At 38.4% G+C, this 26,454-nt stretch overlaps 1 protein-coding gene across 1 annotated transcript; it reads left to right on the top strand.

Annotated features, from left to right (window-relative positions):
- Positions 1-20,343: 20,343 nt before the first annotated feature.
- On the top strand, positions 20,344-26,229 carry LOC141647607 (IQ domain-containing protein IQM3). The gene is made up of 9 exons (XM_074455865.1): positions 20,344-20,782; positions 21,214-21,322; positions 21,419-21,484; positions 21,838-21,926; positions 23,792-23,879; positions 23,997-24,143; positions 24,255-24,347; positions 25,164-25,265; positions 25,589-26,229. The coding sequence occupies exons 1-9, from the start codon at positions 20,523-20,525 to the stop codon at positions 26,030-26,032; spliced, it is 1,398 nt and encodes a 465-aa protein (XP_074311966.1). The 5' UTR covers positions 20,344-20,522; the 3' UTR covers positions 26,033-26,229.
- Positions 26,230-26,454: the final 225 nt, after the last annotated feature.

The raw sequence follows: 26,454 nt of genomic DNA, 5'->3' as shown, positions 1-26,454 counted from the left end.
AGCAAGGTAAAGAAGATAAATAGCAGCGGAATAAAACAAAGAAGATTAAACACGAGATTTTTGAATTGGTTCGGCAAGAACTCAAGTGCCTACGTCCAATATACTTTTTATTGATTTATTTTAGTGATCTACTCCGACTAATAAAAACCCGTACAATAAAAAGACAACAACCTACTCCGGTTGTGACACAAGTTCAAGAACTACTCCGTTCTTAGAACAAGCCAACTCGCAACCTACTCCGGTTGCCAAAGAGTTGAAGACTACTCCGTCCTAAACTCTACACACACACTAAGAATGTTATAAGGATCAAGCTTCCACTAACTTATTCTTAAAAAGAATTGAGGTGAACAACTTTACAAGATCAACAATTCATAAGTGAGAGAGTCTAGTATATTAAAGTAACAGTAGCCATGATTGTAACACTTGAAGACTTTTAAAAGCTTTGCAAAGTTAAGACTCGGTTTTTAAGCTTTGAAAAACAATTTGCAAACTTAGATTAAATCTCAGAAAAGTCTTGAAGAAATGAGAGAAAGAGGCACGCCTTTTATAGAGAGGATGAGCAAGGGAGTTGTTAGGGTTTTGAGGGTCAAAGACCATCACATGTGATGAGTCTCAACAACTTCCCAAACTTACACCAAAGAAGGTTCTTATTCAAAAGGCAAAAGAGAGAAAGAGTGTTTGAAATTATCCATAATAGATCATGCAAATTCAGAAAACAAAGAAGGGAAAACAAGTCACATGATGACAAGTTTACACAAAAATGGCAAAAAGCATTTCTTGTTTTATGAAAGACCAAAGGGTCAAATTTGCACAAAGAGGAAATATTTTGAAATGATAATTATTCAAACCACTTTTTCTAGAAGGCCAAATCCTTGAAAAAATCTGAAAGTTATCTTTCAAAGTGTAATACACATAAATGGCTTTTGAAAGATAAGAAAGTGTTCAAGTGTTACGAATTGAGGCAACAGTCCAGGCTGTTGTTACTTGTAAAAGTAACAGTGGTCTTGACTGTTTCTATTACTATAAAATACTTTACTTTCTAACTTGTACATTGAATGACGCCTAGGACTCAATACAATTGGATGATAAACAACTCAACACTTCTTAATCCAAGCTTGATTTAACCATAAATCCTGAAAAGGTAAACTAAGATAACACACATCAAATGGGCATGTTATCATCAATTAAAGGAACCCAACAAATTCCCCCTTTGATGATGACAAGCCCTAAAACGAATGTAAGCAATGTAAACACCTTATTTCAAGATTTTAAACAAGCAAGATCATATGAGAGAAGGGACTATATTACCTTATGGAGCAAGAACTTAGATCATACTTACCATGACAAGTTTACATTGCCCCAAAACAAGAGTAAAAGTTGTGAAGGTTAGGCCTAGTTATGAGTTAACCAATCTGCAAAGAGATTAAGAGCATGATTTTACCTTTTCCTCCTCTTGACATCATCAAAAAGGGCATGGATGTCAAAAGCATTCAAGTGTAAACACACATAAGAAAACACAAAAAGACACATATACATGTGACAAGATAACAAGGTCAACACAAACATACGGATTAAACATAGTCTAACCATAGTTCACCACGGCTAAAAAGAGTTTAACATACACCACCAAGCAAAATATGAAGAGTGAAAAAAGTTTGAAAAAAGGGCGCAACAAGGTGGGACAAAAGCAAGGATAATATGGGAAGGGGGTTTGTTTACGGGGAGGAGGCTTGGTCACCATCCGACTCTTCACCCAAGGGATCCTCGTCCAATGGGTCAGCTACACCATCGTCACCATGCTCCTTGGTTGAGACAAGAGTGGAAATGATATCCACTTCTCCACGAATTAAGTCCACGGTGGAGGCTAGAGCCGAGATAGCCGCATCTTTTTGAAGCGCATCTTGCTTCACCCAAGCACTTAAATCCGCAATTGCTTGAAACATTTCACTCAAACTACCCGTACTAACATGACTAGTAGACCCACCCTCCGGATCTGTTTTGATTTTCACCGAGATAAGTTCATCATTTTCAACCTTAATCAACATTTTTCCCATTTGCCCGTCACTCATCGTGTCACACATGTCCAAAGATCCCACACTAGAGCTAATAAGGACTCCTTGTGCCTTAAGCACCACCGAATACCACATACCATAGGGAAGATGAAGGACACTTTTTGAGGGTTTTCGGAGTTTAGCCGAGATGAGGGCAAATCGTTTGAACATTAGCCCAATTAGATTGACCTTTTTGTGAGTGGCTATGTGATAGATGAGGTATTGTTGAGCTATGGATAATTTGCCCCGATCACCCGAAGGGTAAATGGAGCGACACATAATGTTGAAAATAAGGCGAAGGAAAGGGGGTATGGTGGTGTTACTCACGGGTCCACAAGTTACAGCTTTGGGAAACACGACTTTTGTAACTGATAAAGGGGAGGCATATGGTAAGGGAACCCATGACTCGGCTGGGAGGTTGTCATAACCTCCGGGTGGAATTTTTAGAGCATTGGCAAAATCAGATTGAAGGAGTTTAAGGGGTTTACCATTTACCTTAGCCGTGAGGAAATCACCGGACTTGTCCACATGCACAGTCGCGAAAAACTGAACCACTTCACTTACAAACACGGGTTCACGAATTTCCAGAAGGTTTTCCCAACCTTGAGCAGCAATCATATCTCGGACAGGATGAAAAGCAGGAGATTCGTACCAAGACTGATGATAAACTCGAGGGGAGTGAATGGCTTTGGGGTTCATCAATTTTTCACAATTTTTGTAGATGGAAGTGGGGAGATCCAGGTTTTCGAGTTGTTGCCAAACACTAGCCATGTCCCATTTGGAAATCAGGGACACGGAATCAAAAGGAGATAGGTATACCAATTTTTTCTTTGAAGGTTTCGATTTTTTGGAAGGAGGTTCAAGAGACGGTTCAACAGGATGATTGATTGTGGGGGTTTCAATGTCACTTTGTTCGACACTTTCAGAAATAGGGGGTAATTGCGATGAAGTAGCTTTCTCTTTTCTTTTGTTACCTTTCTTTGCCGGAGTCGGAGTGGGATCGGCAGACAAAGACGGATTCTCAGTTGTACTAACCAGAGTTTCTTCACTCTCATCAACATCCACATTCACAGTTTCGACGGAGGATCTGGGGACCGCTGTATTCTTTTTGCGACCTCCTCGGGTTCGACGCCCAACCATGGTGGAGATCGGCAAACAAGTCACATGATGACAAGTTTACACAAAAATGGCAAAAAGCATTTCTTGTTTTATGAAAGACCAAAGGGTCAAATTTGCACAAATATTTAGGGGTATGGACTTGACTTGAATTGATTAGAGGTGTTTTTTGAGACGGAATTGAACAACTTGCAAAACGCTTCAACTAGACGCCTTGAGGTCAGATATTCGAAGACTTAGGGGTATGGACTTGACTTGAATTTGGTACACATGAGTAAACGATGTTTCAGGGTAGGGTTCCTGACTTTGTGTGGTGAGTGACTGTTTAAGGCGGTTGGACAGGCGGCTAAAGGTGGCGGGCTGGTGCGGTGTTTGTTCAGTAAATTTGGGTAAAGTCGTGTGAGGCAAGGGGTTTTACGGGCTGTGTTAAGGACTGTTGGGTGATGTTACGGAATATAGAATATATTCCGTATATGCAAATTATTGTCTGTAATATTTTTCATGTCTTTGTTATGGTAAATTGGTCTCTTTGTTATTCGGTTTCCATATTCGTGTTAGGGTTGTATGAGTATATATGTAATGGTTTTGATATCAATGAGATTAACACAATAATTCCAAAATCTATTGTTTGTCAAGTACGTCTTTAACTTGGTAATCAGAGCAGGTTCTTCTTTTTTTTCTTTCGTTTGTCTCTTGCCTCTGTCGACAAGATGAAGGAGTCGGATGCCAAGAAATCTACGTCAATCAGTCCGTATTTCCTGTCAACTAGTGATAAACTAGGGGACAAAGTCATTCAAGTCATGTTAAACGGTGATAATTATGATGAGTGGTCCGTCAAGTTTCGTGGTGCCCTACGTGCTAGGAAGAAGACGGGTTTTATTGATGGCTCAATCAAGAAACCCGATGACAAGTCAGACGATGTTGAAGATTGGTATATGGTGAATGCAATGATTGTTAATTGGATTTTTAATGTCATTGAACCGAGTTTGGGTTCAACAATCACATATGTCGATGAAGCAAAAGTCTTGTGGGATGACATCGAGCAGAGGTTCAGCGTGGGTAATGGACCGAAGCTCCATCGTGTCAAGGGTTCAATCTCTGCATGTAAACAAGGTGAGAAAGAACCCGTGTCTGAGTATTATGGTCGTCTTAAACGTTTGTGGGATGAACTCGATAAATATGATCGTAATCCCGTGTGTGAATGTCGCGGTTGTAAGTGTAATATCAACAAAAAATTAGACGTTAAACGAGATAAAGGAAAGGTGCATGAATTTCTGCTTGGACTCGTCTCCAAATATGCTACAGTTCGTTCTAATTTGTTAATGCAGGAACCCTTGCCATCTCTTAATAGAGCTTATGCCTCCATAGTCCAAGAAGAGGGGGTAAGGGGCGAAGATGTTGGAAGTAGCTCAGGGGCTCGTGGTGAACACAGGTCAGACCTCATTGGGTTCGTTGCTAAGACCGCCAATGCCGCCAGTTATAATGACCGGTTTGAAGGAGGCACTCGACCTGTTGGAGACACCACGGATGGTGGTTACACACGGCCAAGGTGCGACAAGTGTAATCGATGGGGGCATGTGAGGGAAAAGTGCTTTGATATTATTGGGTACCCCAAGACTTGGCGCGGTGGCCGTAGTGAAGGTCGTGGTGGAGGTAGAGGTCGTGGTGGCCGCTATGGTCGTGGTGGTGCAAATAATGCACAGGGTGGCAGTGAAGAGGTGACGGACAACAAGGAGCAGTACGTGAGTGTTCCGAAAGAGCAATGGGACGCATATGTCAATAACGCAAAGGGAGCTTCCTCGTCTAATGCTGGTACTCGTATGTCTGGTAAGCTAAATAAACCCGTACTTTGGTTGTTGGATTCAGGGGCTACGCATCATATAACTGGTAGTCGTGACTTGTTGAGTAAAGTTCAGAAAATTAAGCCATGTATGGTGACCTTACCCAATGGAAAAAAAAATCCCAGGCAACTGAAGAAGGGACGGTTGCATTAGGAGGGAGCCTCGTGTTGAATAAAGTGCTTTTTGTACCCGATTTTAATTGTAACCTTGTGTCCGTCTATCAACTAAGTGTTGATCTTGATTGTAATGTTCAGTTTACTAACTCGCCTTGTGTTATTCAGGACCGCGAGTCGATGACGACGATTGGTACGGGTGAGCAACAAGGTCGACTGTATCTTCTTCACGGACTGACAACACGTGCGTGTGGTTCGAAGAAAGAAGACGATGAGTGTGATGTATGGCACAGACGGTTAGGTGATCCTTCGAGAAAAATAGTCCAGTCTTTACCTTTTATTAGTCGTAAGAACAATAGTCATAACTCGGAGCTTTGCGATGTTTGTTTTCGTGCCAAACAAACACGAGAAAAATTTGTGGTTAGTGATAATAAAGCAACTAAAATTTTTGAATTAATACATTGTGATTTGTTGGGTGATTATCGTACGCCTTCGTCTTGTGGTAGTCGCTATTTTTTGACAATCGTGGATGATTATTCACGAGCTGTTTGGGTATATTTGATTAAAACTAAGGATGAAGTGTCGCAATTATTAAAGAATTTTGTTGCCATGGTGAGACGACAATTTGATGTAGATGTAAAATTTATTCGCACCGACAATGGTACAGAGTTTACGTGTTTAAAATCTTTCTTTGCTGAACAAGGGATAATACATCAAACAACGTGTGTCGGGACCTCACAACAGAACGGTAGGGTAGAAAGAAAACACCGTCATATATTGAATGTTGCGAGAGCTCTCCGGTTTCAGTCTGGCATATCTGTACATTTTTTGGGTGAATGCGCGTTGACTGCAGGTTACTTAATCAACCGCACACCTTCGGTTTTACTTCGTGGAAAGACTCCGTTTGAAATGTTGTTTGGAAAGCCACCAATTTATGACAACATACGTATTTTTGGTTGCCTCTGTTTTGTTAAACACCCTCGCAGAGACGGTGATAAGTTTGCCTCTCGTAGTCGTCGTTGTGTTTTTGTGGGTTATCCTTTTGGGAAGAAAGGATGGGAGGTTTATGATGTGGAGTCAAATGAATTTTTCATATCTCGCGATGTCGTCTTTGACGAAAAGGTTTTCCCTTTTCGTGTTGAGAATGGGTCCTTGCAGTCACATCCGTCTCATGAGCCCAGTCTGGCACGGTTCCCGAGACTGATACAGGGGATGATGGTGAGTTTCTGCTAAGTGAGGTACCGTGTCATACACCGCCAGATGTGACGGTGGAAACGGGAGTGCGGGAATCTGAGGAGGCTGTTTCGAGGGTGGAACCTGACAGTGAAGCCCGTAGTAATGGTGAGCCAAATTAGAGAGGTCGTAATGATGGCGAGGAAGTGGTGAATGTTGATACTAATGCGAGTGAGTATGGTCGTGGCAAGAGACCACACATTCCTTGGTCACGATATGATAAGGAGGAGTATGCTACTGGCACAGCACGAGTTGTCTCTCCCGTCGAGGAAGTCTATTGTTCCGCTGCGTCGTCTGTATCATCGTCGTCAGGTACACCTTATCCTCTAGCACATATGTAAAATACGAACAATTTACTTTTAAGCATCGTTGTTACCTTACTTCTCTTGATACTAATGTTGAGCCAAAGTCGTTTCGTGAAGCTGTGAAACATGTTCAGTGGCGTGAAGCAATGCAAGCCGAAATAGATGCGTTGGTGCGTAATAAAACATGGGATATGGTTGATTTTCCGAATAATAAAAAGGTAATCGGAAATAAGTGGGTGTTTAAGGTGAAATTACGAGCAGATGGGTCAGCCGAAAGATATAAGGCTCGGCTGGTCGTGCTTGGAAATAGGCAGGAGGCGGGAATTGATTATTCCGAAACATTTGCTCCTACTGCTAAAATGGTGACGGTACGCGTGTTCTTAGCTACTGTCGCTGCTCGTAATTGGGAGTTACATCAAATGGACGTGCATAATGCGTTTTTGCACGGTGATTTAGAAGAAGAAGTGTATATGCGTCTTCCTCTCGGCTATTCAGTTAATGCACCCGGTAAGGTGTGCAGGTTGAAGAAATCTCTGTATGGGCTCCGTCAAGCTCCGCGGTGTTGGTTCGCTAAGTTATCGGCTGCTCTTGTAGCTTATGGGTTTGTTCAATGCTTGTCTGATTACTCCCTGTTTTGCTATGCTAAGAACGATATTACGGTCTATATCTTGGTCTATGTTGATGACTTGGTTATTGGAGGGAATGATGCGAAGGCAATAGCTCATGTAAAGTCGTATCTGTCTACTTGTTTTCATATGAAAGATCTCGGTTTGCTTAAATACTTCTTGGGTCTTGAAGTTGCAAGAAATTCGTCGGGGATATTTATTTGTCAAAGAAAATATGCTCTAGATATTTTGTCTGAAACGGGTGTACTTGGTGGTTGACCTGAAAATGTTCCAATCGAACAAAATCATCGTTTGGCCTTGGCTGCTGATTCGTTGTTGCCCGAGCCCGATCAATATCGTCGTCTTGTTGGTCGTCTTATTTACTCTACTATTACACGTCCTGATTTAACTTATCCCGTACACATTCTGTCCCAGTTTATGCCGCAACCTCGTTTGTCTCACTGGCATGCGGCGTTACGTATGGTTCGTTATTTGAAGAAGAGTTCGGGTCAAGGTCTCTTGTTTCGGTCAGATTCCACTTTGGAATTGTCGGTTTATTGTGATGCGGATTATGCGAGTTGTCCGTTGACTCGACGATCGTTAACTGCTTATTTTGCCTTTTTGGGAGGTTGTCCGATATCCTGGAAAACCAAGAAGCAACCTACGGTGTCACTCTCTTCAGCTGAAGCGGAGTATCGTGCCATGGTCGCTGCAACTTGCGAAGTTAAGTAGTTGCGTGGCCTGTTTCGTTTTCTTCGAATTGCTTGTACTCGTCCTGCAGTGCTCCATTGTGACAGTCAGTCGGCGTTGTCTATCGCCCGTAATCCTGTCTTTCATGAACGTACCAAACATATTGAAGTCGATTGTCATTTAATTCGTGATGCTATTCGTGACGGTATTGTTAGTCCATCGTATGTGCATACGTCCGAGCAAGTAGCTGATATACTCACTAAAGCACTCGGCGTTCGTGAGTTCGAATATCTGTTGTCCAAGTTGGGCGTTCTTGATCCCCACGCTCCAACTTGAGGGGGGTGTTACGGAATATAGAATATATTCCGTATATGCAAATTATTGTCTGTAATATTTTTCATGTCTTTGTTATGGTAAATAGGTCTCTTTGTTATACGGTTTCCATATTCGTGTTAGGGTTGTATGAGTATATATGTAATGGTTTTGATATCAATGAGATTAACACAATAATTCCAAAATCTATTGTTTGTCAAGTACGTCTTTAACTGGCGACAGGCCCGGGTTGTGGTAGGGTGCTTCACTGCTTCTTGTAGAGGGCAGTGAGGGGAGTTTTGGGGGTGGTGCTTTTAGTGGTGTTTGGTGGCTAATTGTAGGTCTATAATGGTCTAATGTACTGTTGATGAGGCGGTTTTCTAGGTTAGAGTGAAGGTTGTTTATGGATCTTTTTTTTTCGTCTTTTTGTATTTTTGAGGGTTTTGTGGGCAAATGATGTGTGTCTTAGTTAACGTTTCAATTTTCGGTTATCCTTTAAATTTCAAATATTTTTTCAACTAATTTTATCAAAAAGAACATAACTTTTTAATTCTTCCATCAAAAGAGTAATCTTCCATGTAGCTGCGAAAAATAAATAGTGGTGCTCGTTCAAGTCGTTTTCCATGTGTGACAATGTTGAGTCACAGTACTTATTGATCGTCCACCTATGCGAGCTGCACCAAACAATGTGTAAATAAACATAGTCATTTCCTGGTAATATTTGTCAAAATAGAATGGTCACTCACAAGTCACATCCCACTTTGCCCTTTCTCCTCATTTTTGCCTCTTGGTTATTTCAGCCTATGCCCGTATTTAAGATCTCTATCAGAGATTTAATTAACATTCCGATCACGATAAAATCATAAGAGTTCTATTTTTGAAATGTTTGATCGAGTTTTACAACGTTTTTGTTAGGCGGACTTTGAAAATGGAAAAATTATAAGAAAGTCATATATGGGGTTGTTTGGTTGCCTTTTAAAATCATAGGAATTGGAAAATCATGGGAAGTGTTTAGATGGAGTCTTGTTTGGTTGCCCAATTCATGGGAAATAGAAGTTCCTATGGAACTCCAATTCCTACATAATGTAGGAAGTCACTTACCTAAATTTCCCTGGTAAGTGAGAGCTCCCACACGAATCAAGTTCCTACATTCAACCAAACAACATTTACACAATTCATGTGATTTTCAAGTTCACATGAATTTAATTTTCCCGGGAATTCTATCTTCCTATGGCGAACCAAACGACTCCTATTATTTTATGTTTAAATATACTAAACACCAATCGTCACCGTTCTCATATGTGATGCCGGTAATATGATAATACCGAGTATATAAACTCGTTCAATAAATATTTTATTTGAAGGAGGTGATAATCTTGGCATCTAATTAAAAGACCATTCTACGGTTCCAAGATTTAAGCAAGTAATGAGAAGCAGCCGCATGCTATTTTTTGGATTAAAAAGTGAATGAAGGAGAGAGTTTTCGTTTTAATTTTTAGCATTACTATACTAAAGAATAAGTCGTCCCCTCACTAGAAAACAGAAGAAAAAACCAAAAAAGCCAAGTCAATAACACAATTGTTGACAAGTCACAATCTAATGGTCTCACAAGGGTAAATAAATAAATATAAGTGGTCACACTTGCTAGTGCTTTGCTGTATCAAACGGACGAGTCAACTTACACCAAACTATGCCATATGTTAACGTCCAATTTAGACTCCCATTTGTGTTTTTGGTGATAGGAATTCGCGGTCGTTATCTTTGTGAAAGACTTGAGTTTCGTTTGGATCGAGGGAATTGAAGGGGAGGGGAGGGAACAGTGATGAAGTTAGGGAGGGGTTAGTAGGGGCGGCCGCCTCCACTGACATTTGAAAATTTCGAAATTTTTAGTAAAATTTTCGAATTTTTTTGAGGTCTCCTTAAAATATTACCGTTTCGCTCCCGCTAAAAATGTTCGCCCCCGCTGACTTATATTCCCGACTCCGTCACTGGGAGGGAAAGGGAGGGATTCAATTTCCTTTGTTTGGATACAAAATATGGAAGGAGGGAAATAGAAGGGGAGGGAATTAGGGTTTAAGAATTCAGAGGACTATAGAACAAACTATAATCTTTCCTACAATGACAAGATTTAAAAGAAAAACTTTATTTGAACTCTATTGTTGTTATTATTCATCATATCCTATCAGCAGTTTCCATCTAATCTGCCATCTCCCTCCTTCCTTCCTCCCTTCCATCTCCCTCTCATCAATTATGTTATCCAAACAATCACAATTCATTTTTCATCCCCTCCCCTCCCCTCACCTTCCCTCCTAAATTGGTATCCAAACAAACCCTTAAAATCTATTAGGCATGGACTCAGACGAAGAATGCTCCACAAGAGTTTATTCTTGGGGAGGCTTGAATCTGGGTCTCCTAAACTCCACCCTTGCGGGCCTCTCATCCCTTCTTATTTATTTATTTATTTATTTATTTATTACTTCTTCCTTCTGTTATTTGTTTACCTATTCTATTTTTGGGCATCTCGGTCAATTGATTAACTTTCTATTTTAAAAATGCATTTGACGGATTATTTAATCCTCCACGCTCAATTTGGTCGTCTTGTCATCCAATAATTATTCCCCTTTTTTTTTATCAAAACAAAAGGTAAACAAATGATCGAAACGAATGGAGTATGTTTGCATTATTTGTTACTCATGTTCTCCGATTAATTTTTTATATTTTCCTTATTTAAGTCTTTTTATCGTTATTACATTTTCATTTGATTTACAGGTATATAAAATTAAAAATCTTTCGATAGGAGGATTATTAATGTGTCCTCCATAACCAATAAAAAGCATTTATACTAATATTTTCCTTATATTTACCTTTATATTTATAACACTTAAATATGGATGAAGACTTCTTATTGGTTAGGGAGGACACATTAATGGTCCTCCTGGAGGACCTAAGAATTTTTCATATAAAATATACATTTTCTCTTCTCGTTGGTATTTATGTCGGAAAGGAATGTAAAGAATCTATCGGTGTCCGACAAAACACAACTCAAATTGAACGAAAAAGACTTAAAAATGACTAATTTAAAAGCACACTTAATATTGTTAATGCTAAAAATAAAGAATCAATTATCAAAACTGAAGTAAAAATAAGTAATAATATTAAACGTACTTTTTTTGTCTTAATCATTTGTAACGCCCCGTAATTTCGGACCGTTAATATATTTCGAAAATAATTAATTAATCAAGTAAAATCTGATATTTAAGTATTTAAAGTAAAAATAATTCAAAGAAATATAATTTTATTATATTTTGAAGAAAAGTATTTATTTTGATAGTTTCGAAATGTTTACCTCTGGTTGAGTTCTCTTATAACAACAGCTATCAAGCCTCCATTAAAATGGCACCATATGAAGCTCTGATACCAACTGTGACACCCTTAACTGACCAAACTAAACTATCATGTGAAACATATAACAAGTAGTAATCCAAACTTTATCAATTGTAACCGGCTTACATCTCACCTATTACAATTCATAAAGTCACCATACAAGAAAGGGCAATATATCAAAGACAGGCATAAGTTCTTAGTACCGTCAATAGTCACTCTGTAACTCGAGTCTATACCACGAGGTAGGGAAGGTAATCGAACCGGTATCTTGGCTCATCGGTTAATATTAATAAAACATGGCCAAGACACAACACAACCCTAGCCTAAAATCACAAGAGACCTAGACATGCGGATACACACCACCGCACCCAAGACCCACAATTTTTCTAAAACAAAGTGAGTACCCTAAGGAGTCCACCAAAGGGTTAGCTAGTACTTAAGCTGACCACTTACTATCAAAATAAGTAACGAGGTCATGCCCCAACTTGGATATAAATCCACTAGTCAGGAACACAAAGGCTATTAAGCAGTGAACATATACTCGTCAGAGACTATAAAGACCTATCTATGACAAACACAACAACCTGCAAGAGATATTCAATACCCATTCCAATTCTAGCAATTTTAACAATATTAAAGGCTTCAGGGAGTCTAGGGCCGTTTCTACAATATAAGAACTATTAAATTCAATCAACTTTACATGTGAACTAAAACTTGATGAATGGCCTAAAACTTGATGAAATTTTATATGAAATTTAATAGTTCTTATATTGTAAAGCTTCTGGTGGCCTAAAATTCAGGCAAAAGTCAGTCAGGCAACAAGAAGGGTAACTACAACCACTCCAAAGCTTTTTCTGGTGGGGGTCATGACTCCGGGGGTTTTCGAGGCTGGGGCAAGAACGGAGGTCGGAGTGTGAGTGACAACTCCAACATAACATGTTACGGTTGTGGTGGTGGTGGTGTCGGTCACAGAAGGCGGGAATGCACCAGTTTCAGGCCTGGCACCAGATCAGGAAATCAGCAGGGGAATTTCTCCCACGGGCCAACTCAGAGTTTTGCTAGTAACCGACCGGGAGGTTCATGGGGCAACCGAGGTGGACAGGGCAACCAGGGCAGCTATAACCGCAGTGGTGGTGGATCATATCAGAGGCAGAACAACACCACCACCCAAGATTCAACAGCTAAGCCAAGTACCTCCAATGCTTCGGTTCAGGGTGGAGGACAGAAAAACAGCGGAAAGTTTTTCATGATGGACAAACAGGAAGCGCAAGATGATGCTCATGTAGTTACCGGTACCTTTCTTGTTCATAATGTACCATCTTTTGTTTTGTTTGATTCGGGGGCTACACACTCTTTTGTGTCTAAGGGTCATGCCATGTCTATGGGTTTGGGTAAGTTTGAGGTTGTAAAAGATGATGTGTTCATACCTTCAGGGGAGTCGGTGTCATGTCTCAAGTTGTATAAAGGTGTGTCTATGGTGGTTGGAGGGGTAGATTTGCCGATAGATCTGTTAGAGTTTCCTATGGATGAGTTCGAGGTGATTGTCGGGATGGATTGGTTGGGTAGGTACGATGCCAGGATAGATTGTCGGCAAAAGAGAGTGTCTTTAAAGGGGCCTAAGGGTGTTAGGGTGTCTTATAGAGGGTTTGTGGTGAAACCTAAGTGTAAGTTCATAGCTGTGATGACTTTAAAGTCATGTTTGAGAAAGAAGTGCCCCTTGATTCTTTGTCATGTGAGGGATGACCGAGTAGAGCCGCCGACAGCTTCTGAGATACCTGTGGTAAGTGAGTTCGAAGATGTCTTTCCTGAGGAGATACCGAGTTTGCCTCCCAAGAGGGATGTTGATTTCAACGTGGAGCTTAAACCGGGGACAGGTCCGATATCCAAAGCACCTTACCGTATGGCACCTAAGGAGTTAGCAGAGTTGAAGAAACAGATACATGAGCTGCTAGGCAAGGGTTATATCAGGCCTAGTGTGTCACCGTGGGGAGCTCCAGTTCTTTTTGTAAAGAAGAAAGATAGGAGTATGAGGCTATGCATCGACTACAGAGAGCTCAACCGAGTCACAGTGAAGAATAAGTACCCTTTGCCCAGGATCGATGACTTGTTTGATCAGTTAAGTGGAGCAGGTGTATTCTCCAAGATTGACCTGAGGTCAGGTTATCACCAGCTGAGGATAGCAGATGAGGATATTCCTAAGACAGCGTTCCGATCTCGATATGGTCATTATGAGTACGTGGTGATGCCTTTTGGGTTGACCAATGCACCAACAGCTTTCATGGACTTGATGAATCGGATCTTTGCACCGTTCTTAGACAGGTTCGTGGTTGTGTTCATCGATGACATCTTAGTCTATTCTAAGACTAAGGAAGAACATGAGGAGCAATTGAGGATAGTCTTGCAGACTCTGAGAGAGAATCAACTTTACGCCAAGCTATCTAAGTGCGAGTTCTGGTTGGAGGAGGTGGCTTTTCTGGGGCATGTGATATCTAAGAAGGGGGTATCTGTGGATCCTAGTAAGATTGAGGCCGTGACCAAGTGGGAATCACCGAAGAATGTTGCTGAGATTCGGAGTTTCTTAGGCCTTGCTGGGTACTACAGGAGATTTGTGAAAGATTTCTCTACCATAGCACGGCCCATGACGTCCTTGATGAGGAAAGAGACCAGATTTGTTTGGGATGAGAGTTGTGAGACGGCGTTTCAGACTTTAAAGGAACGCTTGACCACAGCTCCTATCCTAGCTTTGCCAGAGGGATGTGAGAACTTTGAGGTATATACCGATGCTTCAAAGAATGGTCTTGGTTGTGTTTTGATGCAGGCAGGGAAAGTCATCGCTTATGCTTCGAGGCAGCTGAAGCCATATGAGGAGAACTACCCTACTCATGACCTGGAGCTGGGTGCAGTTGTTTTCGCTCTTAATATTTGGAGGCACTATCTTTATGGAGCAACTTTCAAAGTGTTTTCTGATCATAAGAGCCTAAAATATATCTACACTCAGAAGGAGCTTAACATGCGACAGAGACGGTGGATGGAGCTGATCGGGGATTACGATATGGAGATCATCTATCACGAGGGTAAGGCTAATGTGATTGCAGATGCTTTGAGTAGGAAGAGCGTTCATTCGCTATGTACAACCATGTCCTTGTTAAAGCTGAGGGATGAGATGTCTAGGATGGGGATCTTTATGTTAAGGAAGGGAGATACCATCGGAGATTTGACGATCGAGCCGGAGTTATACGAGAACATCAAGAGGAAGCAGGAGCTTGATCCTAAGATTCAAGAGTGGAAGTCAAGAGTAGAGAGTGGGACAGTTTCTAGGTTCTCTATCCATACAGATGGGAGTGTTCGTTTTGATGGGAGATGGTGTGTTCCTGAGGATGCAGAGTTGAGGAGAGTGATCTTGACAGAGGCTCACTGTACTCCTTATTCAGTTCACCCAGGTGGTGACAAGCTTTACAAAGACCTTAAAACTTGATGAATGGCCTAAAACTTGATGAAATTACATGTGAACTAAAACTTCATAAAGTCTTCTCCTATACAATAATCACATAACACAATTACATAAAGAACCATTCCCCTTTAATTCCCTAATTCCAACATACAGTAGTCCCCAATAAAACATAAATGACATAGGGAATAAACTTACCAACAGTAGAATGCGAGATTGCACGTAAAGGTCGCAACGATTGCACACACGAGATTAGAGGATGATTCGGGAGTGATTAGAGAGTAATGAAGGTAATCGTAAAAGTGATTAGGGTTAAAATGATGTTTTAGAAACTGACGGTAATTATAAAATAACCCTAAACACTCCCGCATCAAACCGCTAAAACAACACTCGCCAGACCGGATACTCGGTCGAGTAAAGCTATACTCGGCCGAGTATCCTCTACTCGGTCGAGTATTCCTATACTCGGCCGAGTTTTCATCGGCAGAAACAACACAGACCCTCCAATCAACAATACTCGGCCGAGTAGGCTCTACTCGGTCGAGTATACAACTTAATAAAATCCGTAGTATTACATTGAGTCCCCCCCGGGCCCATGCATTCCCGCACCACCACATGGACCATGTAAGCCACCCCCTTCGGGGGCTGCAGTGGCCAAGTGATCATCGCCCCAGCTGGTAGTCGAACCTGGGACCTCTCAACTCCTGCATTTCTGCAAGCTTCAAGGTTTAACCCAGCTACCACTGGACTAACACCACTTGGTTAGTGTTTCTTATTTTATGATTATTGCTTAAATCAATTATTAAAATGGAAGAGGGAGATATAACTGTAAAGGAAGAAGATGAACAATGGAGAAGGAAGAAAGACGAGTTAAAGGAAGAAGATGGAGATAATAAGGAAGAAGATGAAGCTTCATAAAGGAGAAAAAAAATGGAGACAATAAGGAAGAAGAAGATGTAGAAGATGACCTGCTACATTAAGTTAACAAAACAACCAATTCTATTCAAAGCGAAAGAGAGCATTAGTTGGTTATATTGGTAGTTAAAATAAATTTCAGAGTATTTTGAGCAGCACGCCCATAGTTTAGAGTATTTTTATCAATTAATCCATTTTAATATTAGTTATTTTTTATAAAAATTCGTGAGATATAAATCTAAAACCTATAACTAATGCACTAGAAATTAAAAGGCCTATATTTACCGCGCATTTTGCGCGGGATCTACACTAGTTTACTATTAAGGTTGTCTCACTCCTTCCGTTGGTTATTTATTTGCCTATTATAATTTGCGATATCTCAATCAATTGTTTGAGTTTTTATTTTAGGAATTCTTTGATAGATATTTGAGTCTTTCACGCTAAATTTGGTCAACTTATCATCTAATAATTGACATGTCCCTTCCTGTTTCCTAGATTTCTGGGTCGAAACCAAAGGCAAACAAATATTCGAGACGGAGAGAGTAAACGTTGAGCTCAAACAGTATTTGTTAACCAGGCCAAAGTTAAGGCAGACCACTTGACATCAAAGTTAAAAGATGGACTCAAATCATTGTAGCTAACCTTTGTTGGTATCAACTATTCCATAATACTCCCTCCGTTTCGATCGTTTGTTATTCATTTATTTCGGCACAAAGACCAAGAAAAAAAATGATAAATAAAGGAGTTATCTCACATGTCAACTTGCCTATATCACATACCCCACTTGTCCACTTGCCTAAATTTACCCAAAGTAGAAATAGATAACAAATGAGTCATGACACACCCAAAACAGTTAATAGATCCTACAACCAGTTGTATTCGGTTGTATGCTCTAGAACCCGAGCTATATAATAAAGTTTTCGAGTTTTGTTTTAAAGAAGTCGAGCTATGCCACAAAATTTCTGAACTCACTCACTTAAACATAAAAAAAATTAACTTTAAGAAAGCTCAAAAAAATTACACATAAGCTCGATAAGATAGAACTTGGTTGTATGATGCTATTGTACCACTGGGGGTATAATGTTATTTGTGCACCCAAAAAGGAAATAGATAACAATTGTCCGGGACGGAGGGAGTACTCTATTTGTCTTAATTATTTATTTGTCTTTTTTTTTACGTAATTTATTTTCGCAGTACATTTTTTACTCATCTCAGTACATTTTACACATTATTTCCATTTCAATACCCGAACTAAAAAAACAACCACCTCAATTCTCTCAATAGCTAACCCTACAATCTCTCAAGGACTCAAGGTAAACCGATTTCTTCAACAATGGATGATAATTTGAGAGCAAAACAGATTTTTAATTTGTTAATTACATAATTATGAATCAAATTAATTAATTTCTTTCATGTTTTGGACTTTTTTCTTAATTTAGGATTTTGGGGTTTGTGAATTGTGAATTTGTGATGATTACAAACTATTGCCCATTGGATGTTTGGTGGTGATGCGATGCGGATGTGGTGGAGGACGTCAGGGAAGGGCGGTTCAGGCGGAGGGTAGCGTAGAAGGAGACGACATAAGTGTCACGGCGGGAAGGGAAGGTCGTGGGTTAAGGGAAATGGTGGCTGACGGTGATGGGGGTGTTGTGCAGGTGGTCGTCAGTGGAAGTTGGCTGGCACTAGCAGCGTAGTACATACGCAGTATCTGGATGGGTTATGCGTTTTTTTTCAATGTATGTATTGTACATAGTAAATTAGTAATTGATCATTGATTGTATTTTTTTTAAAATGTAGTACATACTACCTACTACATTTATGAATGTAAATGTGTTTGTAGAAATGATTTATTAATGGTAGTACATGATTAACGCATTACATAATTGATTGTGTGATGAAAATAATTTATGGAGATGAGTATGTGAAATTAGAGAGAGTATAGGTTAGAGAGAAGTTAGAGTGGGAAAATAGAAGGAGAAATGAGAGGGGTACAATTGTCAATATTGTACTGCATGAGTAAAATATATATTGCGAAAATCAGCAACATTTTTTTTTGTAAGAGATTTTAATTGAGCCAAATAAATAGCTGGAACAGAGGAAATATTATTATTAACCGTGTTAATTTTATAAGTAAGATATTTATTATTGACAAAAGTAAAAGTAAACAGATTACCGATCCGAGTTTATACAAGTTATCTATCTATATAATAACATAAAAAGCCTAGATTGATTAGTTAGTAGAATGACACGTGGCGCGCTATATTTACATGTTAGATCAATTTTTATTTTTTATTTAAAAAAAAAGTAAAAATAAAAAATGAAAAGACAAAGTAGTAATCAATAGACTAATTATTCATCTTATTTAAACACTTTCATTTACCATGCATTATTTCACATAATAATCATAATTTAGTGCTAATCTTTTTATATTCTACCGTTATAAGAAAATTTCACCTATAAAAGAAAATAAATTGATAAAAATTCTAGCATATTCCTAGCAAAAATAAATTAATGAAAAATTAATGAAAAATAACATAAAAAGCCTAGATTGAGTATTTGTAGAATAACACGTGACGAGCTACATTTACATGTTAGATCAATAATTAATTTTTTATTTAAAAAAAAAGTAAAAATAAAAAATGAAAAAGCAAAATAGTAATCAATAGACTAATTACTCATCTTATTTAAACACTTTCATTTATCATGCATTATTCCACTTAATAATCATAATTTAGTGCTAATCTTTTTATATTCTACCGTTATGAAAAAAATTCACCTATAAAAGAAATAAATTGATAAAAATTCTAGCACATTCCTAGCAAAAACAAATTAATGAAAAAGTTTGTTTATTTTCACCTAATTATTTCATTTGATTTATTTTTCAACAATTCTCATATCTTTACTTTGTGGTGTGTAGGAATCAAATGAACAAGAAATGAAGAGATAAGTAGAAGAAAAGTGGAGAATTCGCAAGCATTTGTATTATATAGTTTGTTTAAGGCATTGTCGAATGTATATAAAGACACTTGAGATTGTCGATGATGGTGGTGGTCAAACTTTGGTGAAGGAAATCCTAACTTGACTAAATTGTAACTTTAGTTTTTTTAATCTCTTTTTTAATAGTGGTAGATTGTTTTGCGGGCGTTTTTAATATATTCATTATTGTTAATGTGTAATACATTTTTTAAGATTGATATTAACAACAAATTACAAATATGATTAAGGCAAGTGAGTGTAAATATAGTATTCTCTATATATTTAATCAAGTTGGTTAGATGGGTAAATCTATATTTTCCTTATAATTTGAATACTAATGAGATGAGATATGATACATTTGATTTTATTGTCTTATTGTTGCTTTGATGATAAGATGGCAAAAGTACATTGTATATATCGATTTTCGATAATCTGTTTATATTACTTCTCTTAATATAATTACTTACATTTTATCCCAAAAAAACATAATATTAATGAGTAGCATATCGTTTTTACTTTTAATTTTCAATGTGAGAATTGATGTTTTATCTATTTACCCACCTTATTTAAATTATTTTTATTTGATTAAACGCTACAATAGTTAAGAGAAAAAGAGTGAAAAATATTTTAAGTCTTAAATATCATCATTATTTCCAAACTAAAAAAAAAGAGGTATATAAACTATGTTTTATACTACTTATTATGTTTTTAATTAATACGGAGTATCATTATTTTAATAAAGTTGACTAACAAAAATATCATTTTGACATTGAACAAAAATGATATAATTTTGTTACAAAAGTAATGAGAATGAGAATAACAAAATAATACTCTCTCCAATTCATCATAATGATCCCCTTTGAGATGAGCACAATACTTAAGAAAAATGAATAAAAATGAATAAAGGACAAATGTGGGGTTTGTTGATAGGAGAGAGAGATGAATTATTAGGAGTTAAATAAGGAGTTGTGGGGCCAAAACATTAAGGAAAGTAATAAAATAAGAGTAAAAGAGTTGTTTAGGGTTTGGTAATAGGAGAGAGGGATGAATAAAATAAGAGTAAAAGTTACCAAAAAAGGAAAGGGGAACATTACTTGAATAATCCGTTTCGGGAAAGAGAGAACATTATAACGAATTGGAGGGAGTAGGTTACAATAAAATAAACAATACTAAAAAATGTCGTAAATAACTGAATATCAAGCTACTACAAAAAGTAGTAAAAAAAAATTACGTCAACAAATTAATGAAGAGTTAGAGAAATCCCGTGATTTTCACGGGAAACTAAACTAGTTCAACATGTAAAAAACGTTGGTTGTATAGTGGCGCGTATATACACAGCCAATGACAAGAAACAAAGCAAGCAAGCTCACGTCCTCATAAATCTTAAATAACTGCTAGCTACTCTTCCTCTTCCCGGCAAAAACTTAAACAACTCCTTAAAACCCCCAACTACTTCCTTTTCCTACCATACACATTCATACATTCCGATCATTTTCTCCCCCTTTCTCTCTCAACAAACCCTAATTTTCAACAATGGAGGTCGAAACTCTCCTCACCCCTCCTAATCGCCCATCGCCATTGTTCCCTCCCTTCGACGACCTCCGCCTCTACAATCGCCACTCTGAATCCTCGCCGCCGCCGAGTTCTGCTCCCAGTTTCGACGCTGACTCCGTGAGTTGCGACTCGTCTGGTAATCCTAGTTTTGATGCTGCGGTTAAAGTGCAGAAGGTTTATCGGAGTTACCGTACTCGCCGGAGGCTTGCCGATACCGCTGTCGTCGCTGAGGAGTTCTGGTACTTTATAAACTTTTCATTTTCATGTGTTGTTTGTGTTGTTCTGGTGAAATGTTTGTTGACATTGCTTTGCTTTTGGATTTATTTTGATGAATACACCTCATATGTTATGTTCCTGTTCGTTTCATGAAATCGTTTTGTTGTGTGATATTTCTGGAAAAAAAAAACTTATTAGTAAAGTAATCGTCCTATTTAGGGATTAATTTGTGCATAATGTGTGAATTAGGCATTTAATACATGTGAAATCGAAGTTAGTAAGTTGCAGACGTCAGCTAGCTCAACTTGTAGAGTCGTGAATAATGATAATAAATTTACACCATAAAATTTGCAATGTTAATAAGACTATTTCACCTATATCTCTCAAGTCTTAACAATGACATTAAATTATTTATCGTGGTTTTGATGATGATGTTAAATTGAAATGATGGAAGGTGGCAAGCAATTGATTATGCAAGGCTGGAAAGAAGTACAATTTCCTTTTTCGATTGCCCAGAAACCGCGGCATCTCGTTGGAATAGGGTCAGCTTAAATGCTTCCAAGGTTATTTATTGTTTGCTTAAATTTTTGTATTAAAATTAGGTTTCTGTTGGTGTAAAACATTTCCTTATTTTTTTTATTTTGGTTGGCATTGTGAAGGTGGGTAAAGGTCTGTCAGAGAACTCTAAAGCGCAAAAGTTAGCTTTTGATCACTGGATTGAGGCTGTAATTTTCTCATCTCTTCCCCTTTTCCCTTTAATGGAGTATTATTATTGTTCATTACTTCATTTAACATACTTTTAATAGCAAGTCTTTCTTAAGACCGTGTTGTGTGAAACAGGTCAAAATACTTATCTCTAAGACTCTTGACACTTATTAATGTTAATTATTAACCGCGAATATGGGATGCTTTAGATCCGTTTCACGCTTAAATAAGAATTTGTATATTTTTATTTATGGGATTTTCACTATTCCTGTCACCCATTTTCGTTAGTTCAACCGATACAAACTTAAATCCATACTCCATTTATCTAATTGCGTCATTTTGGGTATGATGATTAAATGGGTACTTGTTGTAGATTGATCCCAGGCATCGATATGGTCACAATTTGCACAAGTATTATGATGAATGGAGTAAAGACAATTCTGGTCAACCTTTTTTCTACTGGTAAGAGTCTAGATCTCCATGATTTGCTTACTTTGGATATTCCTAACATGTGGTATACTGGTATATACTGCATGCTTTGTGTGAAACTATTACAGAAAGTGTATTCATGCTTCTACTAACCATGTCTTTTTCAACTTTTATGGTTTCACATTTAGAATTTAGATGATAGTGTAGTCTTTATGCTGTACCTTAAGGGGATGATAATTAAAACATGTGGTATACTATTGTTGTTCAATTAAAAAGATATACACATGTTGGGTCGTTGTCGGAGACACAAATGTGAATAACTTGTTGGTCCTTTAGGGGCTGGTAAAGTGGTAATGTACTTCCTCGAATGTCATTTACATTTCTACCTTTAAATAATCGCTCCCTTTTGAACCAAAATTAGTTATTGAATAAAAGACCTAGAATGATCAGGTCATAACTCCTTACTCCTTAGTCTTAGGCCATACTCACGGTTTTAAATATCCGTTGTGACCCCGATTAGCAACCTAGTTATCAGGGCTTTGGAGGTTATAGACCTATAGTGACTGCATGTTATTGCATCTTGAAGCGATATTGGCCGCAATTATTAATATCGTCACCGTAAACCGAGATTTAGTTAATACTATTCCATACTGTGCACCAAGGCACACAAGGATATGAGTGTATATTCCTTAACCAACTTACAAATCCGACACTTCTCATAGCATATCAGAAATGGAGGCTTGCATGGCAAGTAGAGTAAAACGATAATGAAGATCCAACTATAATTCTTAACATTGTTAGGCCCTATATCTCAAATATCTCTCTATTTTCCATGAAGATAAATCTTTCACAGTTGCATTTAAACCTTTTTCTTTGAAGAGTTGTTCTTAATCCTTATACCCATGTCTTCAATCTTGGAAAAAGTCCCAGTGTCTTTCAAGTCACGATGAGTTCAATACCTGGATATGTATCCATATTTAACACCCGTGCTCTAGTCCACGGAGCATAGGCCATAGAAAACATACTTGAGCGGGACCAGAACTAGATAGTTTTTTTTTTTTTTTTTTTTTTTTTTTTTTTTTTTTTACACTGGCTATTTCTAATTGTTTGTTATTACCAAAAAGAGCGAATTTGAGAAACTTATTACCAAAATGAACGAATTTGAGAAACTTAGCCACCAGGTTATATGTAGTTCCACCCCTGTAAATAGACAGTATGGTCGACTGTAGCTATTGAATTGTAAGGTACGAAACGTGTGTGTCTGACAGATAAAACCCAATGCTTCTTTTAAGTTCACGGAGGATTTAGGACTTACATAAGACTATAAGAGCCCAATGTTTGGACCAAGGCTGTATTGTTCTTGTATGGAGAATGTAGGACGTAGGGATTACAATTTTTTGTGGACTCCCCTTCTCTTTGAGCTATAGTTTCTGGGGATGGGGCTTTTGTATGACCTGCATCATATTGGCTGGAATAGTTTGGTAACTCATGGTAACTGATTGATGTTGGAAATTGGAACGGTATCATTACTAGAACAATGCAACACAAGGGCATTAGTTTTTAAGCTACTTTGCTACTGTGTTACTGTAGTATAATGACAACAGCTATCATATGATTATTTTTCTGTATCACTCTGAAACATTAGCCTTTACCTTTCAGCGCATTGCGAAACCAATGCTGTGGTATTGCAGAGCCATTGGATACTAGGAAACAATAAATTAGAGAAGAATCAAGCAAAATGAAACTGAATTGATTGTGTGTTGTAATTTCCATGTGTCAGTATTTGAAAACAGTGCCATGGTACTTTTGTGCTCCTGTAACTAATTCAACATGATAAAGAGGGGAGATGCTCTTATGAGTAAAATGAGTAATATTTTTTATTCCTGTTATTTTCTTAGGTTGGATGTTGGAGATGGCAAAGATTTAGATCTAGAAGAATGTCCGAGATCAAAGCTACGTAAGCAGTTGATCAAGTATCTTGGACCCGTATGTACTTTAACTGACTAGAGTTCGTTTGACAGTGAAAGTAGTTCACCACATTATTATTCTGTGTCTTTAGACCAGTCTTTCTCATTTATTAGTTGTTTCTGTGGATGGTTACAGCAAGAGAGAGAGGAGTACGAGTATATTATCATTGAGGGGAAAATTATCCGGAAACTCACGGGGGAAGTGCTCAACACAGTGAAAGCCTCAGAAGGTACCAAATGGATATTTGTGATGAGTACCTGCAAGAAACTATATGCTGGTGAGGTAAGTTTGCATGCACAACTCAACTCAAATGGCCCACATTATTTTCAGTTTTGGTTTATGTATAGACTATACTCCCCTTACATTGGCATGGCCTTTCTTGGGTGTTTGCAGAAGCAGAAGGGAAAATTTCATCATTCTAGCTTCTTAGCTGGAGGAGCTACTTTAGCTGCTGGACGAATGATTGTAGAAGATGGTGCACTCAAGGTATTATCTAGACTTTTGAGGATCTAAACATTATTCGTATTATGTTTTTTTTTTTGGGTATGATTAATACTCTAGATCATTATATATGCTTATATTGCTCAAGGTGCTAGTAACATCCACCTTCTGTTAGTCTGTATGCTTGAATTCATACAGTTCTCCTCATATCATAGAAAAACTATTCTCATTCTTCTGGGTTCTAGCTTACAGCTTGAGTTGTTACGAAGTTGATATCTTATGCACCACAACTTGGAGGTGTTTACCTATCAATTTGCCACCAATACCCCAAAGGAGACTGTTCTGATCCCTAGCTATCAATAGGCGATAGACTTGGTCAACACCAAAAAACTGGCAATTTTGTTGATGGTCGTGACTCGTGTGCATGACTGTAGCTCCAGCAGCTTCGCCACTGCAATGTATAGTTGTATAGGTCAAGGCTTAAAGCAGTATACTCATCTACAAAGAATTGTCAACTGTTCCTTTCAATGAAAAAGGGAAATTAGTAAAACAACGCGTACCTTCTTTCTGTCTATTTTTATGCACAGAACTTCCCTGCCGCGTATAAGACGCATTCTGAGCTTCACAATTAATGCTCACCAGAAAACATAATGCTCAATCTAGAGCTGTCAAATGTTAACCCGACACCAACTAAACAGTCAAACACATAATAACCGGGTTAGTGTTTAGGAATTGATGGCCCATTTAAGTAACTGGGTTGATATGTATATGACACGATTAGATAGGTTTGCCATGTCTAGCTGCATCCATACTGCTGGTCTCCTTTTCTAGCATTTGATTTCTGGTTACATGTTTTTGCAGTCCATTTCTGCCTACAGTGGACACTATCGTCCAACAGATGAGCGCCTTGATAGTTTTCTCGCGTTCCTAAAGGACAATGGCATTGATCTCCAAGATGTTGAGGTAAGTTCCGTAAGTAGCCATAACAGCTAAGGATTAAGAAAACACATATTTAAAGAATTGATATGGGGTTAATATTGTAAGCAGTCCATATTGTGACTCAAAAATTTTGTGAGACCATTCGGCTTTCTCACAAAGTACCAATTAATATGGGGTTAATATGGAAAGAAATATGAATCTAATAAGGCCTGAGCCGACAATTTCTTACTATAAATTGTTCAATTGTTACGACAGTCCCACCAAATAATTGGGTAAATAGTTGTGCCTCACTCTTTTAATGCTGGAGACAATCTCGAGAGAGACTAACCAGCTAATTTTTCGTTCAGATCCAACGATCCAGCGAGGGATACTCGAACTCCGATGATTACAAATCGAGTGGCACTGAGAAACCTGAAGAAGTTTCCTCAGATAATGACAGTCTAGACAGCAATGTTTCCCAGAAAGTAGCTGTCCCTGAACACCAAAATCAGTACAAGAGAACTTTATCAGGTGGTCTTCAAAGCCCTAGAATAGTGGTGCCAAGAGAAGCCATACTCCTAAGAATCAATTCTAAAAAGGCAGAGTCATCCTATGAGCTTGGACATCAAATCCCCAGGAGCTGGTCAAGCGGATTAGGACCCAGAATCGGGTGCATTGCTGACTACCCCTTTGAACTCCGGTCTCAGGCCTTGGAGTTTACTGCGCTGTCTCCCAGAAGGCCGCCTCCGTTATCCCCGTTTTCCTCGGTTTCTGGTTTCAGTTCCTCTCCATTGCCATCTCCTTCATCTTAGAAGCATCATTCCTGATCTATTTTATCATGTGGCTGGATCACGTTAGCCGTTCATGATGTAGTTACTGTTTTCATATCTCGTCTTGTTATATATTTTGGTTAGCAAGTATTATTGATGTGAAGTATGATTGATGTTGACTGCATTGAGTACCATCAACGTAATATGACATGGTTTCAAAGTTGGTTGGATTTATTAAAGTACCGCAAGCGAACTGTGAAGTTGTAGCTGACGAGCTGAATTTTAGGACGGTGGCGGGTGGCATGGTTTCGAAGTCAGTTGAATTATTGAGTTATAATTCAACTGGAATATGTGGACGTCATCAGGACGATGGGGTAGTATAAATTGAATGTTTTTTATTCCTCCATACGTCATATCAAGAGCTCGGGATGGTCCGTCTGTACAAGGTGTGAAACATAAGATGT

Source organism: Silene latifolia, chromosome 3 (assembly GCF_048544455.1).
Source record: "Silene latifolia isolate original U9 population chromosome 3, ASM4854445v1, whole genome shotgun sequence".
NCBI classification, from domain to species: domain Eukaryota; kingdom Viridiplantae; phylum Streptophyta; class Magnoliopsida; order Caryophyllales; family Caryophyllaceae; genus Silene; species Silene latifolia.
Note: the sequence above shows the minus strand (reverse complement) of the source record. Positions and strands in the feature narration are given on the sequence as shown.

Excerpts from the sequence above, each read along its gene's own strand:
- LOC141647607 (XM_074455865.1), top strand. The coding sequence starts at position 20,523 with ATGGAGGTCGAAACTCTCCTCACCCCTCCTAATCGCCCATCGCCATTG. Across the intron at positions 23,880-23,996 it reads TGATCAAGTATCTTGGACCC|CAAGAGAGAGAGGAGTACGA; the intron begins GTATGTACTTTA and ends GGATGGTTACAG. Across the intron at positions 24,144-24,254 it reads AGAAACTATATGCTGGTGAG|AAGCAGAAGGGAAAATTTCA; the intron begins GTAAGTTTGCAT and ends GGGTGTTTGCAG.